This window comes from Eleginops maclovinus, chromosome 22 (genome assembly GCF_036324505.1).
Source record: "Eleginops maclovinus isolate JMC-PN-2008 ecotype Puerto Natales chromosome 22, JC_Emac_rtc_rv5, whole genome shotgun sequence".
Classification (NCBI taxonomy): Eukaryota; Metazoa; Chordata; class Actinopteri; order Perciformes; family Eleginopidae; genus Eleginops; species Eleginops maclovinus.
In genome coordinates, this window is record NC_086370.1 from 19,298,871 (window position 1) to 19,313,442 (window position 14,572).

Consider the following 14,572-nt stretch of genomic DNA (forward strand, 5'->3'; position numbering starts at 1 on the left):
GAGTCGGTGCTGGCAGACTTTCTGGAAGACTCTGTGTTACCAAATGGAAGTTAGCAGTCGGACCCGTCAGAGCTCAGGGTCAGCCAAGGTTTGACAGCTCGGGGTCTATCGAGTGCTTCACTCAAGGGCACAGAGGCGAGCGCATGAGCTGCAGGTGATAATGCACAGGCATCATCATATTGAGAGGCCGTCTGCCAGTACGCAGCATGAAAATGTATTCCTGGATAAAGTAAATCTTAGTCAGCTTTGGGAAAGTGGCCAAGGGTCACACTGCAGGACTCACACCCACAACATGCTTATTTGCTTCAGGGAAAATGACATAGTGATAGCAGAGTTTGGGAGAATCGCAAGAAATGTTGTCTTTTATATTGCTGAGGGTTGATATTCTCCCACTACACAACTGGACATGGAGTGAGAAAAACAGAAAGAGGAGACTGATGAAGTGATAGAGAAGATTAACGTTCACATCACACAGTGCACTCTCCTTTGTTCTTTAGAGACGGAAAAACTAGGACAGCTACAGTAAACAACTCACAAAACAAGGATGGATGGTAAACAGATGCAAGAGGAGGAGTACTAATCTTGTTTTGAAAGAAATCCTCTCAGTCAGCTGTAATGGCCGGGAGGTTTGATGAATGGTCCTTTAAACAGGCAGGCAGGCTTTTGTATTAATAGTGGTAAAAGGAGGGAGGTAGTCTTCTCTGCCTGCGAGGGACTCATCGATTTATGCAGTCTGTGATGTCGACTGCTGGTCTCCATTGTTAACCATCTGCGCACTCATGGGTGTTATTCATTCCCGGCATCCAATACATACAATAAGTGGTGTAAACTTCATGTGTGTGTGTGCACATGAGACAGAGAGTGTCTGAATGTGAAATCACTCTGAATGATAATGGATTCCCATTTTCATAATGTGGTAGGTGAGCGCAGTTGGATCAAAAAGATTAACTCCCCTCCTGATTTTTCATTCCAAAAAGCAAATATTAACATGTCTCGCTGCTTTACAGGGACGTCAGTGACAAGCAAGTTTACCTTATGAACAGAAGAAATCAGGATTAGGATACTGCCCTGTAAATACATATGCTTTTGATCCAGAGTGCATGCCGTATCACACTTAGTGTAACAGCATGGGATGTGGCAGTGTCAGCCCCTGACATGTGATATAAATTATCCAGCCTCTCATGAGCTGCCCTGAGCTCTGGGTGTGCAGCAGCCAGGACATTAATATGTGTATCACAGGAGCCGCTGCTGCTCTGCTCCCTGCATGCTGTTCATTTTAAAGGTAAAAGCCAAGTCTAGCGTTTCCTTAGGTACAACAAGAACACTGTCGTCATGTACACACAATGTATATGTTGATTTCAATCCTTTACCTGATCTTGGGACAGTACATTTAATTACCTTTTAACCATGATCCTCTGTTCCTTATGCAAATTAATATAGCGTGCCAGTACTTAGTGTATCACGTTGTTCCATGTCTGTCACCTCTGCTGTCATGGTTCCTGTCATTTTGACCGATGGCCAGTAGTTTGCATTTACTAATCAGACCTGTTAAAGCTGTGTGTGTTGTTCCAGATACTGGTCGCCAGAGATGGGACCAAGTCATTGTTAAAGAACTCACAAGGAAATGTCAATTGTTCGCACTTGAGTCCCAAGTAAGGACCCAAGTCCTTGAGTTTCCAGAACTCAAACTGACATTTAATCAATTTTGACCCCCACATTTGGTAAAACTGCAATTACATTTCTGTTGACCACTGCAAAGTTTTTGTAAGAAAATGAGTTGTTTGTGGTTCTCTCTTGCAATTTGATTCAATACTTTTGATCAAACAAAGTGGATCTGGGGAAAGAGGTGTGGAGTTTCCTCGGATTTAAAAGTGTTAACGTTAGTTGATTAAGGAAACGAAGGTAAATTAATAGCTTTGTGGGACACTTTCTTAAAGAACATGCTTTTAAATCTTTGGGGCTGGGGTGAGGTAACACACATTTACAAGTCATAAGGCTCAAGTTCAAGGAAATTACATAAATCTATGAATCGCTGAATCATAACTTGTTGTCATCACTTTTAATTCACAGTGTCCCTTTGCCTGATAGTGGAAGAAATGTAATATTCAAACTGCAATGCAAAATGATCAGTCTTAAAGCTACACGACATTTTTGGGATGCAGCAACTCTGGTTTTCTGTTGCTTATTATCTTTCTGACGGCAGGCAACTACACACAATTGCAAAATTCATCAGACTGTCAGTTGGACCTGCTGCCGCTACAGAGCAACAGACACTCTTGTAAAGCCTTTGAGAAATCATGTTTACTGCAATCATAGCTTAGGTTGTTCATCCTCAGATGGAATATGAATCAAATTGAGTAAATGATTGTACTACTAGACAAATACATGAAGTGATCATCATAATCTATCTGCATCACAGGGAAATGTGTTAGCCTAATTCAGATGCAGCAGGCAACGCCAGGTCTCGTGCACCTGAGATGCAAGCATTAGCATTGTTTATCATGCAGGATCAAATAGATGAAAGGGAAATCTGCAAAACAAAACAACCAGCTGCACGAGACATGTCTGAATTACAACTTTACAATCATAAAAACTGCTGAGTCATTGCAGCTAAGAGGCTCAGAGAGAGTTTTCTCTTGATCCTTTTTCATTCACCCTTTCTATTCGAGGGTGAATACAGACTTAAAAGGGCTTTACATGCATTTATTTGATGAATACCTGTACCTTTAGGATATTAAGTGAGCAAGAGTAAGCCTCAGTGCACAGTATTATAAATGTGCCTCTCATATTCTCATAGTAATCCATCACTTTTCCTATTACGTACTGGAACTTGCTTTGAGCCAAATATTTTAACCAAATCATCAATTATGTTACACTGGCAAGCATTACAGCTCTTTCAAATGATGCATGTCACAGTAAAACTTTATCATTAAGGGAATAGGATATAAAAAAGAGTGCAAATTGGGAAGAAACGTCAGTACACATTTCTGAAATGAGTTTGAGTATTTAACTGCTAATAAAAGCTGATGAATCTCTTCATTAAAACACTCATTCCAACCCAAAATCTACTTAGATTTTCTCTTATTCTCTTCTCTCCATCTGGCTCACCCTGCCTCTCTTCCTCAGCTTTCATCTCCCATTCAACCCATTAGCTTTAGGGAGGCTTTTGTAGCAGGAGAGGAGTCCAAATTCAGCTTTACAAGTTTGCATGACACTTTCCGCCTTAAGTGGAAGAGAGGGATGCCTGATAGAGTTCCCTGAAAGGATATTAAATGGCTGATTTGGGGAAAAGGAGGAAGAGAGTAGATGGACATTAAGAAAGAGACAGAGAGGGGGAAGTAATTCAAGGCTGAATGATAAATTGGATGACAAAAGTCTAATGGAGGGGAACCAGAAGGAAGTGGAGAGCAAGGATTGCTGTATCAGAGAAAATGACTGCTGATCAGCCAGTTTCACCACCAGAACTTACTGTAGTGGATTCTTGTCTGGGGATCCATTTGAAACTAGCTTCAAAAACTTTCCAAAGAGCCTGGTAATCATTTCAGGCTACAATAGGATTATAGGACACAGATTTGTTATGTATTGGGGCTACTAGACATGTTCCATTTTTTACTTTGAGACAAGCAAACACTCCCTCTAAATTAATGCAAGCAATGCAGTGGTGTTTGCAGTCTCCACATTGCAGTTTTCCTATCTTGTGCCAGTGGGCTAGACATGCTGGATTGCACAGTGTCACAGACTGGACTTGATTTATGGTTTGAAAATGGAGCTAAAAAACAATCATTGATTTTTATGGAGGATGTTGGGTTGAGTGAACAACTAAAGGACAGAAATCCAAATATGGATTTAATTCATAAATGCTACTTACACAAACAAACTCAAATCCCAAATAATGTCGACCGTAATTTAAAAAGCTCTGTGTCCTGAAATGAATTTGCTGTTTTGCTTTTTTGATTTGCACTACACATTATAGCTCCTGCTATTAAAGAAACTACTATCTCATACTTCGAAGGAAATGTTTCAAATAATCTTGATTTAGCAAAAAATATTATACTGATTTTAATTTATATCTTGGACTTAGGGTGTATTGACAAAAACACTGGGGTTGCGAATGCAGAGTTTCTCAAGAAAACAAAAAAGGCAAAAAAAGGTTGAACATCATAGCATAAATGGTCTAAGCTAAAACATTTTTTTTATGGCCAACCCTATGTTTCATAACGACATTGCATGACCCATGTTCTGCAGCGCTCACCTGCAGTTCCTGCTACAGTTCTCCTCTGTGATCCCGTCTTCATCTTCACCCCAAAGGTCCACCGCTGAGAAAGTCAGTGCCACCAGCACGGCGAAGCAGCAGACCAAAGCAAAGATCACAATACACTTCTGCTGAGACTGCAAGAGAGAGAGAGAAAGAAAGAGACCAACATTGATTTGCAAGATGAGTTTCCTACTCTTCATCACTACTGTGGAAACAAGGCCAAAGTGCCCCAACCTTGGCTCCCATTAGCAGTTGCTCTGGCTGACACAACTTCTGATTTAATGCACAGCTCAGCAGGTCATAACATGATATACAGCAGAATTTAACACAAACATTTGAGGTCTCCGTACGGCCTTCAAGTTCAGGCTTTCATATAAAGAACACAGGCCAGAAATTAGAAGAATAAAGGAAAGAGGGGAGAAAAAAGGAGAGAGAGCAATGAAAGAGAGGGAGAAGAAAGCATATAAGAAAACAAAGCAATCAATGGAAACAAACATTAAAGCTTGGTAACACTGTAACAGTAAAAAAAACACAGCCCAGTGTTGCTGAGTAAGCAATGCTAAAGCCCCCCTCAAATTATCCATATGAATGTAAACAATGAACATGGCTATTGCTAGTACTGACAGCGGTCAAGCTAGCAGGTGGTGGCTCTGGTAACGCACCGGAAAAGTGCGCGCAGGCGATTGATGGGCAGGCAAGTTTATATTATACAGACCAAGTAACTATATTTCTGCAAAAGCAACATGTAACAGATTTTGTTTTCTCTGGTCAGAGCATTTGGTTTGTTGAATGCTGTCGGGATGTCATGCTATGACATAGATAAATTTAGATTGTATTCATCACTCCCTGATACTGTAGTCATTATCAAACTATGCTATAGACAATAGTACAACATATAAGCTTTCATATCGTGTAGGTCACAACACATCCACATGTTCCTTTTCAAGAAGGCAAACGGTATATTATCACATCATACAATTGGGTAGTTTTTATTTCAGAATATTAAATCTACATTGGAATTCATCCTAGACTGTAAATTACCAACACAGGTCTATCTAATTCAGCCTTACTCGGGCTTGCAACATGTACAATGCATTTGACCCAGTTAGAACTATTTGTGAGACAATAACACATGTATCCTGATCCCTTTGAAACCTGCCAGAGAGCAAAACTAATTATCCTTGAACTCAGCAGATCATTAGCATGGTCAGTGAGACTGAACTCATTATCCTCAGAGACAAATCTCATATCATAAACCATCGACCTCTGAGAGACGCACAAACACAACGCTATGGTTATTTTACGGTGTTTATTGTAGTTAAAGTCATTTACATGCTCCATAGGTGCTGATGTGGGAATGAAATGATTCTAGTAGCCAGTCAATGGAGTGGACTAAAGAGACACTGGCAGAGATATTAACGATTTCACTCATCCTCACAGCCATCTGTCTGAGCTGATGACTGACCTGGGAATAGTGTTTTCTGTTTGCTGGCAGCACTGGTGGCAGGAATATACTGGGTAATTCTGCAGCCACTAAATTATTCTTTCTTAGTCCTCTGTGTCTCATACTGGTTGCACCAAAGTTTGATTACAGCGTGGAGGCTAAAGGGAGCACTGTAAGGCCCCTGTTTAACATCCAGAGAACTGAGTGGAGAAACGTAGGAGAAGGAGGAAAAGAAACTGCATCTGAGTATCAGAGAGCCGCAGGCACTTAACAGAAGCATGCTCAGCAAACACTCACAGGGTAAATGGAGGTTAAATCAAATATGCCACTCATCTGCCAGACCTTAAATACTGGCTGTAATGCAACAAAAGCAAGTTCATATGAAGGTCTACCTTCAGGAGAATCAAGGAATGCATGCTTCTCATATTTCCAGTGTTTGTCTAACAGCAGCTGCTTTCACATGTAGTATGAGGTGTGTGTGCATCATCATGTCCCAGTGAGATATGAAGAGGTCAAATTCAAAGTGTGCAGTTGTGACGGTGTTACCTGACACCGGGGCTCAGCAAGGGATCAATACACCTACAATTACAGGGAGTAGTATGTCTCACAATGACTGGTTAAATTTACAAAGACTCTGTTTGAATGTAATAGTAGAAAAGAAGAAGAATATAGGTTGGTAGGTTGTTACTAACATTGAAATGCTGGCAAACTCAGAGGAATGTATCTTCAAACATTTGGGTGAACTGACCCTTTAAAAGGGCCTTTATGTGAGGAATAACTTCTTGAAATGTACCCTCTCTTTTGCAAGGATGTATTAACAAGAATAATACAATATAACCACAAAAATTTAAGTAATATCGAAAAGAAAATCAGACAATACAAATTTGACAAATACAAACAACTCAAAAATAGATAAAACATTTCAAAAAAGAAGACAAACAAACAAACAAAATCAAGATACTAAGCAGAGCATGAAAACTGCTAGTGTTAGATATAGAAATAGGAAATAAAGGTGTAAAACATAATTTGGAGTTGTTATTATCACTAGGTTCAACTAATCCTAAAATATAATACCATAAGAAGGAGCTTTTTGGCTTAGACTAGAAAAACATTCCTCCCTGTATTGCTGCCTCACCAGTCAGTATGATCACTAGAGCAATGACTGCAAACATCAAAATCCCCCTCAAATATTTGTAAAGCTTTTCCATACAAACTATTTACTGCTCTTGTATGTGCTTTCAAAAGCCATTCCTTACAGCAGCATATGCCAGGATATTCTCCTCATCTGTTAGCAAAGATAGCCTTGACTGAGAAGCAAAAACAATAGAGGCATAAATAACCAGATTTAGTTAGATTGCTTGCCTGAATGTTTTAAAAATGCTCCCCAGGGTCCATCTAAAAAGGGCTGCGCAAGGTGGATGGCACAGTGCCACGCTCACAAATACACTCACTGTTACTGTCTCGCATGCAGACAGACCTGAAGGCCAGAGGGAGTGGATGTTTATATCCTCGGATCAGAGGCAAAGTCCTTCTCCCTGCCAAACCTCTTGTAAGTCTGCCATTTGCTACCTTTTTTGGCATGTTCTATAAGTGAGATGGAGAACGATGCTTTAGTTTGAGAGCAAATATATTGTTACCTCTGGTTTGTTGTGCCTATGTCACCAAAAGAAGCATAGCAGAAGGAATTTCTGCAGAGAGCTGACAGCCTGTGAACACGATGCAGAAGCTGCCATGGGTCATGTGGCCCCCTGTGGCTTTGGAAGCACATTCAAGAAAAAATCTTGAGTGTGCTTACAGAGAAGCGAAATTAGTTTCTTCACAGTGCAGCCTGAGCAAAGTGTCAGCAGCCCAATTACCCTCTTATGAGCGCTTCCTCTTTGCCAAGGCATGGGGAGAACAAGAAGCCATGCTGCTCGGAGGGAAAGAGAAGTTTGCATCACGCATCCTGCTCTAATTTGCCTTATGAGGGCTCAGAGCGCTGCAGATGTTGATGTCAGGAGGACGAGCAGAGCACAAGATCGCCATAAGCCTGGTGACAGGATGAGTTTCGCTGGCATTTGAAGTGCAGCCAGTTTCTATTCATGCATACACATTTGTGTAAGGTAGAGCAAAGGCAGAAAAGGAAAGGGAGAGAAAGAGGATGAGAAGAGGCAGGTGAGGCTTTTGTCATGCACTGTAACATTGATTGGCTCAGGACTGAACAAAGATCAAACATTGATTCAGGGCAGCCAAAACTGGTGCAAAGGAAATGTAATAACCATACATATATACAGACAGTGAGACAGTTTTTATGACTAGATTAAACATGATGTTGCTCACAAGACCTTTTCTTTGTGTCACTGCTGGTGACATTGGGCATTTTTCTTCAAGATTGGGTTGGAAGAAATAACAATCTATGCATGCGGTGGCAACAAATCAACAGAAAATATACAACAACTGACTCCTCTCTATGCAGATTTCTAATCTCTGTATTATTTGGGCACTTGAGATCTTGGGAATATTTGAAAAAACTCTGCTAGGGACCGTTTTCAGCCCTCTTTCTGTCCCAAGCTTCCCGTCTTTGCGGTCTAATCACATTTGTGCCGAGCAAAATGCCCTCTGTGAAAACACCCATGTTGTCCTGTATTTATCTCATCCTACAATGAAAAGCAGATGGTCCCCAGATCTGCTTGGAAACCTGACAACAACTAATTGCCCAAATAGTGACAGTATTCACACAAACATGTGTAAATGTATCAGTGACACTCACTCACACGTGTTTGCGTGGAGAGACAGATTTGCACGTGGGATTAATAAACAAAACACTATACCATTTTCTTTTACAATCTTGCCTCATCCTGTCGTTGTGAAAGCAGTTCATGAATTGTTAATGAACCGTTGATGATGTTTGTAGTGTGAAGGTGATAAATGTTTTACAGATACTGGGACTTGTGACAAGGGAAGGACACTTGGGTGCAGTGCACCCTACAAACGGATGAAGGGTAAACAATCTGACCATGATTGTTAACAGATAATGAAGCATTATGTGTTGCACGTAAATACAATTTAAGAGGTGTCACTGATGCAGGCATCTCAATATTTTGTGTGTGTGTTTTTCAGTGGGGTGCGTCAGCCACATACTGCTTGTTCCTGAGCTGGCAGTGAATAGAAAGAGTTTAAAGAAAATCCCTCCTAAAGCGCTAATCCTGCGGATATTGGTCCAAACATAGCTTATGTGATGCCATGGTTAGATATTTCAAACACAACTAAAATCTTTTCATAGAGGAAACCTTTCATCTGTCCAAAACATCCGCAGATTTAAGATTTTTGGTGTTAGCCAAAAGGAGAACAATGGCCCTCTTTATAGGCTCTCCTCTTTGCACTGTTAGTCACACAGGAAGATATTTGTATTATAAAAAGCAGCTCGACTGACGGTAAATGTCACCAGAAATAAATGCTATAAAGGGACAAGAAATGTAAAGATTTTCAGTAGCTGTAATTGAATGCCACAGTGTACTTGTATTGCATGTATGTATTACATTACTTTTGCACGTTTACTTAAATACGAGAGACGTTTTGTAAGTATTATGTGGACACTATACCACCTATACTGTTATGTGAATCTTTGGATAAGGACAGTAAAGATTTCCCTTTATGTTGAATACACTGTCTCCTCCACACACACAATAAATAATGCAGTTTCATGGTCATCATCTTACAATGTGATCATTCTGTTCAACATCTCTAGTTTCCCTGCAGGGATCTGGAGAATGCAGAGGATGAAGAAGATAAAACACACACACTCAAACACACGTTCACAAACAGACTATACAATCTCATACCTAAGCTGCCCAGCAAAACTGCACTCTTGGCTTTTGCACAAAGGTTTACCTAATTGATCATGTTCAAACAACACTGAAATAAATGAATGTGACATGACTAAGCCAAGTTAATCTGAAAACAATAAGCATTGCTGCAAAGCGGATAAATGCTGAAGCTTTGGCTGACTTCTTCTTATCATAAACAAATTATATTAGTAGCACACATTGAAATGCTGTGAAATGATTTTGGTATGTCAATTAGGACAGAAAACTGCTGTCCCTTCCTGGTGAAGTTAATGTTTGTTAATGGCCAATGTTTGTTTTGGGGGTTTCCGTCGAGAGGCTAAACTGTTTTTGACAACACACACACACACACACACACACACACACACACACACACACACACACACACACACACACACACACACACACACACACACACACACACACACACACACACACACACACACACACACACACTTAGGTAAAGTGTGGGTACTCACATTATAGTGTCATTTTGTATGGTGATGAAAGCTGTTCAACTGGAAACAATGTGTATCAGTCTTTTGATTCATCATCAAGGTGTGCATAAATCACGTAAACAAAGCAGTACCTCAGTGGCTAAAGCGTTTGCTTTGCTTCTATAATGACCGTGGTCTGAGAAGAGATGGGACCGACTGACAGCAGTTTCCAATTAAACTTTATCTTCAAATTTCCTCATCCAAAAATGAGCTCAAGGTTTAAGGTCAGTGCTACAATGATATAATTCACCAACACCCACTGGTTGAAATCCATCAGCTGTCCTCAAATGATGTGGTACATTGTGGTACATCCTGGGTCTGAGTGTGCTCTGAAATCTTTATTAAATCTCACTCTTTCATTTTCTCACAGACTGTGACATGTTTATTAAAGATAAAACAACTGGAATAATCTCCAAACAAAAACCATTATGTTGTCATAATGTGACTGCTTAAAGCATTTACATCTTTATAAACATATACACAAAATGAGTAGCTATACAGTTTGTCTGCGTGTCTGTGCATGCAATGTCTACATGTACATTAGCTTTTGAATACCAGCGGTGCGGAATGAGTGACAGTAAAAGAGCAATTTCAGGCAAAGGGTCATGCTGTGTAAAATACTGCTGAGGAGACATGTTTCTTGTGTGTGTGTGTGTGTGTGTGTGTGTGTGTGTGTGTGTGTGTGTGTGTGTGTGTGTGTGTGTGTGTGTGTATGTTCGCTTGAGGCATACTGTTGGGAACACAGTTCATTTCCAATAAACTGTCTGGTTGCTCTCTCCCACACTGGCCGCCTCTCTCTCGCTGTGTAATGAGTTGAGGCAGAGTTCATAAAGGTATGCTCGTCATTATTCTGTGTTTACTGCCGCAGTCTGCGTCTGTGTCCTCTCTCTGCTGCCTCTGTATCTCCTCTCACTGTTCAATGCATTCACTCTGTCTTTATCATTTCCAGTATCACAAATAAAAGGAAAGTACACGCTCAACAATCACGGTGATAATGTTCCTGTTCGAAATGTTAAGTCATCAATCAGAGGCGACTTGACAGTATAAATGGAGTAATGGATTTATGTATGTCTTGCCTGAAGCAAAACTCTACAGTTTATGGCTTTTGTATGGGTTATATTAGAAGATGGGTAGTAATTTCATGTTTGTATGGTACATATGATTATATGTCCATCATTCATTTTCCCCAGGCCTCTTCAGGGTTATTTCATACCTGTTCACAAGACACCTTTTTTCCCCTTCCATCCAAGATCCTGCCACTCCCACCTCATTACCCTAAACTGTGCTTCCTCACACATCTCCCCACCTGCACCTCATTTCTTCATCAGCCCTGCAGTACTAATACCAGCCTCTTCCCTTGGCACTTCCGGTTTGTCAAAATGACCATATGCTACATGTGTTTACTATGTGCTGGTTCAGATCTCTGATCTATTGCACTTTGAATTTCCAACCTGCCCCTTTGGATTTGTGTTCCTGTTTGGACTGCGTTGACCCTTCCCTGCATTGTGACTGTGTAAGTTTTGCTCCTTCACTAAATCACTGAAATGATCCTGTCTGCCTTTTGCTACTTTCCATTTTGCCTCAAGCCCTGTCAATTATTCTAAAGCTAGCCGCAGGTTAGCTTAGCTTACTGAACGTAAAGACAGTAAACAACTAGCCTAGCTCTGTCCAAAGGTTACAACATATGCCTACAATCACCTCTTTAAGCTCACCAATTTAAAGGTAATGTATTTATAATTTCTCATAATGTCCTACTATTCATTTCATGACAGTCTAGTACCGATTTTGTTGGTTTAGTCATGATGGAAATAAGATTCCTCATCCCTTACCCAATCAACAACACACACAGTAACATTGGAAGTGTTCAGATTGAGTTCCTCTGATACAGGCTCAAAAAGCATATGTGCTTTAAGTTACATGTGTAGTTCAACCTTCCTATCCCTTTTTTTAGCTGTAGTATTTGCAATAGTCTCATGTAGGCCTTACCAATTTGATGAAAATGTATGTTCAGGACATTTTTGATCCTGTCTTTCCTTTTGACCCTGCATATATCTTTGTTCCTTTGCTTCAGTTTGGTCATTGCGGATACTGTGCTGAAAAGGAGCTGGATGATTAGATTCATCATTCATAGGTGTCTGTGTGGACTAGGAGAGGTTAAAGGAGACCTATATTCATCAGATGTCATTAGTCTTTTTACTGTCTGTGATGAGAGCGACACTGACATTTCACTTTCCGGGTCTGGGGAGATGATTGTCCCTGGTCAATTCCTCAAAGCTGAAATGAAGGTGTGTTAAAAGATATTACAACTGGGGCTTTGATTAGGAATTAAATATATAAATTGTCAACCTGTTAGAAGACACAAGAGTGGAAGCGATGGGATTGGCAGCAATGGACTTTGTTACTGAAATGACGTTGGTCCAAAATAGAAAATGCTGAATAGGAATTTCTGCATTGCATGTCAGAGCTGATGTTTGTTCAGTTGACGTTAAGCAATGATGTGAACAGAGTTGCTGACTATTGTCATATTTGTTTCACAGGTGCTATAATGGGCTTAAACTCTTCCAACACTAAATGCATTTGTTGGGTTTATCGATAATATTGTGGATTATAGTTTATACGCAGAGCTGGTTTTTGTGTATGAGTTGGAGTTATTGTCTATTAGTATAAGGGTTTGTAATCTTTATGAACATTGTGCATACAATGTGTTTTACAGCTTTTTCTTTCATGTAAGATATGAATTCAAACGTGTCCTCTCCTTGGTGCAACATGTAGCTTGTTATGCATTCCACTGATCAATTCAAATAGGTTTTAAAATCAATTGTTGCTCCATGATTGCAGCAAGACGTTCCTGCCCTTCATCCAGCTCCCTGAAGATGCCATCGCACAGTTTGTCTGTTTGATTGCCAATGCTTTAATTTTATTTGAGGCCTCCAGATAAAGTGAACCAACTCTTTGTTAACCAAGATAAGTCGGAGTCATTCCAGGCTTTACTTTATTGTATTTGATATCCCAATTAGTACTTCAGTCAGAGGAGCAACACAATTTAAGTGGTGCTTAATATCTAAGAAAAGACTGTGCTGCTCTTTTCATGCTGTCACGGCCTGTCACATTTGAGCTGCTTCCTGCTCCCACTTTATGAAAAGTGACATGAAGTGCACCTCTCCAGAGACAGTGTGCACTTAGTTCATCTCTGTGTCTGTCTCTTTGGGTCTCTTGAGTGAACCCAGGCCTCCAAATACCCTGCCAGCCGGATGAGCAGTCAAACAGATCTGCGCTTACTCAAGCACAGTCACAGAAGCTTAACACTGTGAGGAAGTGACTTCCTGATAATAGGGCGGTCGACCAGAACAACATGGCTATGATAATGAAGCTTTTTGTCATCCAGGTCATGTTTTTTTTTACAAATAATAAACCCAATGTTGAAGTTTTGCTCTTTTTCATGATTAAAAAAAGGCTTCAAGACTACAAAGCAAATCCAGTAGACTTTGAATTACAGAGAACAGTAGCTGGTTGGCTTAGGGCCCTTTTTCCATCTGTAGTTGCTTTGAAAAAAAGGAGTGATCATCTCAGCTTGACGCCACTGGTCAAATAAAAGAAAGAAATGGATGACCAAATTCTTGGCGCTTGGTGTGTAACGGCTGGAAGCCCAGACCTACATGTCTTTGAAGATTTTCCACCATCAGTCTGTTTGACAGTGCCGTCAAGTGTGTGTTTGTGCATCTGCTCGCTTTTGTGTTGATAACTGTGCTACAGAAGCTGTTACTAGACTATATAACTACTTGTATTTGTATATAAGATTGACCACAGTGTAATTCAATGAAAGGTTATCTCATGTTGACAAGAAACATGACAGCTGCTGTGTTTTCACATTACTTATGCTTTGCTGAAATGAATTGAGATTCAATTTCACTTCACTGTTCCAGCCTGGCACTGTGTTGTACGACAGATTGGGAATTATTTTGTTTTGTAGAAGTGAAGTATCCATCACAACATCGTGGACAGAAAATAGATTATTTTGGAGCGGATAAAATGCTTTCCTTCTGAAAGTTAGTCTGAGTGTCTGGACATTTAATTTAGTTTATCTAAATAAAGAGTATAACAGCTACTCTGTCAACTTCAAGGTACCAGCAAGACTCCTTACAACTTTGTCTTTATATATATTTATACATCCCTTTGTGACGCCTTTATTGCTTTGTTCAATGTTAATTAGCACTGTCATGGTGTTTTTATGCATTTTAATCTTGCAAACTGAGATGTGATTAAAAAACATTATCACACACCCAAGGGTCCAGATGGCCTTTTGCTTACGGAGCATGAAAATTGATGATGGGAGTTTTATTATGGACAATAGCTTTTCTTTGGAATATTTTCTATGCCTTAATGGGCAAAGACTGATGGCCCCATTGTTCTTTCTTTACGATGGGCACAAAGAAACAAAAGTAAACGCACAACCTTATTCAGTTCTTTCCACTTTATCTGCCCATACACTGCTGTGAGTAATGGAAATGTTATAGCTAACAGGAAAAAGTGCCTGGCTTAATGCCAATTTCTG

The 14,572-nt window shown here is 40.1% G+C and overlaps 2 protein-coding genes across 2 annotated transcripts in view; one reads left to right on the forward strand and one right to left on the reverse strand.

Moving 5' to 3' along the window:
• Positions 1-14,572, reverse strand: part of LOC134858442 (inactive phospholipase D5-like) — a 38,932-nt gene that overhangs the window by 13,213 nt on the left and 11,147 nt on the right. Inside the window, exon 2 of the mRNA XM_063874325.1 lies at positions 4,253-4,389. Within this exon, the coding sequence (XP_063730395.1) occupies positions 4,253-4,389 (137 nt within the window). The remainder of the gene's footprint in view (positions 1-4,252; positions 4,390-14,572) is intronic.
• Positions 11,420-14,572, forward strand: part of LOC134858446 (SLC35A4 upstream open reading frame protein-like) — a 33,655-nt gene continuing 30,502 nt past the window's right edge. Inside the window, exon 1 of the mRNA XM_063874330.1 lies at positions 11,420-11,533. The gene's annotated coding sequence lies outside the window, so the exon portion shown is untranslated. The remainder of the gene's footprint in view (positions 11,534-14,572) is intronic.